The following is a 6696-nucleotide window of genomic DNA, read 5'->3' on the forward strand; positions in this document are numbered from 1 at the left end:
ATGCAGTGGAGTATATAGGGGGTCTGTTCACCGTAATTTGCTTACTTTTTAAATTCATTACAATTGCTAGACTCCAAAGCAGCACCAATTTCTTAGCAATTTCTGTTGATTAAAAAAAAGGCAAATTAACTAGTGATGTTTAAAAATCTTGGTGAAGATATAATATATTTCAATGTGCCTATATATTTGAATGTGTGTGCTACCTGTTGAAACTCCATTACTAGCCAAGCAGGTTAGTTCTAGAAAATGAAAACACTTATTACAGGACCCTAAACTGTGTACATTTTTATGACAGTGTTACTTTGTTATGTAAATAACAGGCAGTACAACTTATTAAGCTTAACTATACATTTTAATTATTTCACAAATATTGTTGTCTGCAGACTGAAATGGAAAAGTCAAATGAAACATCTGTGAAAGAATTCATACTTCTCGGAATCACCAACCTCCCTCAGCTACAGACTTTTCTCTTCATCACATTTCTTCTGTTCTATCTCTTTAGTTTTGTCGGCAACTTGAGCATTGTGACGGTGGTGGTTACTGACCATGGCCTTCATACTCCCATGTACTTTTTCTTGGGCAATCTTTCCTTCCTGGACTTTTTCTATTCAACCACAACAGTTCCAAAGATGTTATCTGGTTTACTTATGGAGGACAAAACAATATCTTTCCAAGGCTGCATCGTCCAACTCCATTTCTTTCATTTCTTGGGTAGCACTGAGGCCATGTTTCTTACGTCAATGTCTTATGACAGATATGTTGCCATTTGTAACCCATTAAGATACCATGTTCTCATGTCAAGAACAATATATATTACTTTGGCATGTATTTCCTGGCTTGCTGGTTTATCATACTCATTGACTCACACAATTCTCACTTCTAGGTTGCCTTTCTGCAGTACAAACAAAATCACTCATTTTTTTTGTGATATTAAACCTCTTCTAAGGTTGGCATGTACGGATACACATGTCAATGAAGGGTTAGTGAGCATAATCACTGGATCTGTAGCACTTGGCACCTTTATTTTAATTGTGATTTCATATGCATTTATTGCAACCCATCTTCAAAACATCCGTTCCGACCAAGGCAGAAATAAAGCGATCTCCACTTGCACTTCTCACCTTATTGTCGTTCTTTTATATTATGGAACTGGATTCTGCACGTACCTAAGACCAGCTACTAAAGATTCGTTGGAGCAGGACAGAGTCACTGGAGTCCTGTTTACAGTGATTACCCCTGCTTTAAATCCCCTGATTTACGCCCTGCGGAACAAGGATGTGAAGAGAGCTCTTAGGAAATTGTTCTTAAAAGGTCAATGTTTGAAATAAAAAATACTAGCATAAAAATGGCTGTGGCATATTTTCAAACTAATTCATTTAATAATGCAATAGCTAGTGCATATACTGTAAATAAATATGTTCCCTATGTCTTGTTTTTCAAATTAGAGATGTTGGTCCTAATTCTATATTAATTAAATCTGTCACACATCATACCACTTAACCATTCATTTTGGTCTCTGTTCATACCTGTTTCCATTGGTTTTCCCCCCATGCATTCACTTGCTGGTCTGAACTGAGCATGTGCACAAATGGTCTTTTCAAAACTTCCTGCATTCACTTGATTGCCTGTCAGCCCTGTCTATTTAAAGCACCTGCATCCCTAATAAGGTGCCAGATCTTCAGGTCTCCTTACCTGTTAGGATGTCACCTCCTCTGGCTCCTGTTTATTGCTTCCACCTTGTTATTCATTAGATTCAGCAACCACACTGCAGATCGGTGCGCATTACCTCTGATCCTGCTCCAAGGCTTCCAGCTCATCAGGACCTCAGCTCTTCATCATCCTGCAGCCCGTTGCTCTCCTGTGTACTTCGGTATCACATTTGCAGTCATGATGCTGCTGCCACTCTGCAGATTGTTGTGCATTGTCCCACAGTCTATTACTCTCCTGTGTATGCCTGTATCTATTCCCCAGGCCAAGACGCTGCCGCCACTCTGCAGATCGTTGCGCATCTCCTCTGGTTCTGCTCTAGGGCTTCCAGCTCATCAAGACCTCAGCGCTTCATCATCCTGCAGCCTTGCTCTGTTGTGCATACCTGACTCACCTTCTCCGCGATCAAACCGCTGCTGTCTCTCTGCAGACCTATTGTGTCTCTCCTCCGATCCTACTGCAGGGCCATTCTGATCAACAGAACCTCAGTACAGCAGCACACCATAGATTGTTGCTTTCTCTTGTTATCTATAACTACCAAGTATCTGTTGGACCTGCCTCAGCACTCTGACATATCCGCACTGCCACCTTTATCTCCTGACTATCCATCTAGTCTCGCTCATCACCGCCCTAGAGGACAACTCCCTGCAGTTAGAGAGCCGCTATGTCCATATCTTCTTGTGGGGATCCCTGGTGAATACCTCTCTTCCAATAGACTCCGCTCCTCTCTGGGGTTAGTATCCACCTGAGCAGACTTCGAGGCCTATCCTGACTCTGAATCAGTGACAAAAATCATTAGTTTAAAACTTTTATTTTAGTTTCAATCTGTGAACCAATGAAGACCACAGTGAGACCAAAGGTGGAACTACTTAGGGGGAGGGGTTCCCCTGCTAAAGCCCCATGGAGCCATTGTGATTCTCTTCATATGTAGCATAAAAACCAAAACATATGTTGTTAAGTTATCAGGCAGCATACTTGAGACTATACATTGAATGACTACTGAGACAAAAAGAGGGTCAGGATGCACTGTCGTCCAGTCTCCTGAGGTATAGAAGAATAGCTGTGAGAGTCTGAGGTCAAACTATTTTGGATCTCCTGTGATCCCTCTCTTATATGTGAAATTGATCCAGATATAGCAACCGCCAATCTGTTTCAATTGGGTAGAAACTAGAGATGCTCAGGCTTGGTTCCTCGGAAACCGAACACATCCAAACTTAGGGCATCCGAGTACCGAGCCGAGTCGGCTCGTTACTTTTGCGCTTTTTCAGATTCGAAAACGAGGCCAAAAATCATTGTGACGTTGTCGGATATCGGATCTCGCGAGTTTTGGAATCTTTAAATACCGCCCTCCACGGCGATCTAGCGCCATTTGAGAGAGGGATACAGAAGGGGTAGCATAGAGTGCAGAGCAGTTGGGCAGGCAAAGTTAGAGAATTGAAAGAGGAGGGTGGCAGCAGTGTCAAAGAAAGTAATAAGTGACATTCAGGAGAGCTCCATAGCTCCAGTGTTAAATCTCATTGCAGAAAAATACAAATACTATTGCTGCTGTCAGGGTTGGTGTAATTTGCAGTACAATTCTACTGTGTTATATAGGTAACACACAGATTGGAGAGCTCCTGTGTTAAATCTCATTGCAGATATAATGCATAATAGTGCTTACAGGGTTGATATAATTCTGCAGTCCAATTCTACTGTGTTATATAGGTAACACACAAAAAGGAGAGCTGCGTTGGTCATTCTCATTGCATAAAAATAAAAAAAACTAGTGCTGTCAGGGTTGGTGTAATTCTGCAGTAAAATTCTACAGTGTTATAAAGGTAATTGTCATTGCAGAAATACAAATACTAATGCTTGCAGGCTTTTCTTCTGAATTTGCACCAAAAAGTGTAAGGTGTTATATACACCCAAAGACAAGAGCTCCAGAGCTCCATTGCTAGTTGTCATCGCTGAAATACAAACACTAGTTCTTGCAGACTTTTCTTCTGAATTTGTACCAAAAAGTGTACAGTGTTATCCATTTGGATTCACAGCAGTACACAGAAGAGCAGGAGCACCAAGCAGCTGCTGGCACCAGTCATGATACTACGTCATCTGGTAAAGGCTATGTAAAAGTACATAGTGTATTTAAGTCAGGCAAACAAAAACGTAAAAAAACACCTTTTACCGTGGTCAAGAAAAAAAGAGCTGTAATCCAGGTAAAGCTATCTGCCGAAAAAAAAAATTGCCAACTTGCCATTCTACACACGCAGTGGCAAAAAAAGAATGAGCCCTTAGCCTTTCAATATGAGTGTGAGATCTAAAACTGTTACTGAGGCATCTTCTTGTAAGGTCACTCGTGACCAAGCAAGCCCAAGTAATTCGAACTCCAGCTGGAAGGAAACAGTAAGGCATTAGAGGAAAATGTATGTTCAGATCAGAATGACACAAATCCCTGAGGAGAGTCCATCCACGAGTGCTATGTGTAATCGTGACCATTCTGATAGTGTACCCATAAAGAAGGGCCCTTTCAGCATTTCTGCAGATGTGTGCCTGAAGAGCCCGAGTTTAGTCGGTGATACACCAATTTAGGATGACACTTTGGAATTACAACAGGATGAGGGGGATCTGGGTGGGAGGGCCCAATAACAATTCCATCTTTCAAAACTCACTTTTCCTTTCTGCCACTGCTGTGTGCCAATGTGTCATAGATTTGCCAGGAACTGCGGAATGTTTCAGTCATTGCTATGTCGCTTAGCATCCAGCCAGGTCGCTGCAGTATTTGTCTGAAAAAGTATGAAAATAATAATGTGACCTGTGAGGTGCTCAAAATTGACTGCAATGAATGAAATTAGTGTTAGTGAGGTTAATAATAATGTAGGAACAAAAAATAGCAAAATTATGGGATTTTAACATATTTTAGCAATTTTTGTATAAAAAATACAGATCCAAAACCAAAACCCATGAGGGTTGTTTTGCCAAAACCAAAACCAAAACAGGAAGCTAATCCAGATTCAAAACCAAACCAATTTATGGGGGTCAGTGAACATCTCTAGTAAAAACCTTCCTCACCCAATATTGCAGTTCTATTTTCCCTGGATCCACTACTATCCTTCCTTTTAATTAACGGTCATAACTCTGGATACACTTTTCTGCTAAAAATTTGTTTAACCCTTTCTTAAACATATCTATTGAATCTGCCATCACAACCTTCCTGGCAGTGAATTCCATATCTTGACTGCCCTTACTGTAAAGAACCCCTTCCTTTGCTGGCTGCAAAACTTCCTCTCCTCTAACCTTAGGGGTTGACCGCGTGTCCTGTGTGCAGTCCTTGGGGTAATAAGTTCCCATGAAAGTTCTCTGTTTTGATCCTCAATGTATTTGTAGCTAGTAATCATATCCCCTCTTAGATGCCTCTTTTCTAAAGTAAACATGCCTAAACTGGCTAACCTTTCCTCATAACTTAATGACTCCATACCCTTTATCAATTTTGTCACCCTTCTCTAAAACCTTTCTAGTTCCAAAATGTTTTTTTTATAGAGTGTTGCCCAGAATTGTACTCTGTATTCAAGATGAGGTCTTAGCAAAGGTTTATGTAGCTTTAAAATTACACTGTCTTCCCTTGCATCTATGCCCCTTTTTATTCATGCCAATACTTTATTGGCCCTTGCAGCTGCTGCTTGACATTGAGCACTATTGCTAAATCTACTGCCTACAAGCACTCCCAAATTATTTTCCATTATAGATTCCCTTAAATTTATCCCATTTAATTCATAGATTGCGTGCTTGAATTTGATCCCTAAATGCATACCCTTATGTTAAACTTCATCTTCTATTTGGCCACCCAATCCTACAGTTTATTCAAATCCCTCTGCAGAGAAACTACATCTTGCTCTGATTTTATTATTTGCAAATTTCAGTGTCATCTGCAAAAATTGAAACTTTGCTCTCTAAATCGTCTCCAAGGTCATTAATAAATATATTAAAAAGGAATGGTCCCAGCACGGAACCTTGAGGAACTCCACTTAAGACTTTGACCAATTAGAAAATGTTCCATTTATCACAACTCTCTGTTCCCTATTCTCCAATCAATTTTCGACCCAAGTACAAATGTTGTTTGATAGACAGTTTCCTTATTTTGTAAACCAACCTCTTGTGTAAATCTAAGTAGACCACATCTACTGTACTACCATGGTCTAAGTTCCCACTTCCTCATAAAAGCTAATTAGTTTGACAGACCTATCCCTCACAAATCCATTAATAATCTTACCAAGTAATCCTGAATAATATCCCTTAATATACCTTCCAGTAGTTTTCCTACTATTGATGTCATTCTTACAGGTCTATAATTCCCTGGATGTGATCTCATTCCCTTTTTAAATAATTGCACCAGATCTGCTATTCGCCAATCCCTTGGTACTGAGCCAGATAAAACTTAATCTATTACATTCCTTATAGATACGGAAGGACTCGTCAGTCCCTTCAGACTTAAACAATTTATGTGCACGCTTCTTCCATTTCATTTCTTTCCTTTCCTTTTTATTTTGCCATGTTGGTTTAGACTAGGGGTGAGCAGGCTCGGATTTCCGAAATCCGAACACCCCCGAACAGTGCCGATCCGAGCCCGGATCCGAGCACTGTTTGGGGATTCCCGCCCGACGCAAAACTCAGAACAAGGCAAAACGTCATCATCCCGCCGTCAGATCTCGCGAGATCCGGATTAATATTATTCCCCGCTGCCCGCCACCATCTTCCCTCGAGCATTTGAGCTTGTATTGAAAACAGCTTTCAGACTTTAACCAGTCAGCTAACACGCTGCCCTCTCTATAAACTTATATATTTTTATTAATCGCGCTGTATTAGGAGTGTGAACTCCCAGCTTATTTTGTCCACGGAGTGCTACTGTGTTTATAAATTAGTGGACTGAATATATACATATTAGTTTGGAGGGCTGAGTTCATGTTTATTATACAATGAGAAGGTTTTAGACTAGAACCTATGCAGTATACCCTG

General features: G+C 40.5%; 1 protein-coding gene across 1 annotated transcript; it reads left to right on the forward strand.

The window, feature by feature from the left end:
• The first annotated feature begins 389 nt into the window (after nt 1–389).
• Nucleotides 390–1328, forward strand: LOC142108345 (olfactory receptor 12D1-like). The gene has a single exon (XM_075191974.1). The coding sequence runs from the start codon at nt 390–392 to the stop codon at nt 1326–1328; it is 939 nt and encodes a 312-aa protein (XP_075048075.1).
• The last annotated feature ends 5368 nt before the right edge of the window (nt 1329–6696 follow it).

The sequence above is a fragment of the Mixophyes fleayi genome, chromosome 12 (genome assembly GCF_038048845.1).
Source record: "Mixophyes fleayi isolate aMixFle1 chromosome 12, aMixFle1.hap1, whole genome shotgun sequence".
Classification (NCBI taxonomy): Eukaryota; Metazoa; Chordata; class Amphibia; order Anura; family Limnodynastidae; genus Mixophyes; species Mixophyes fleayi.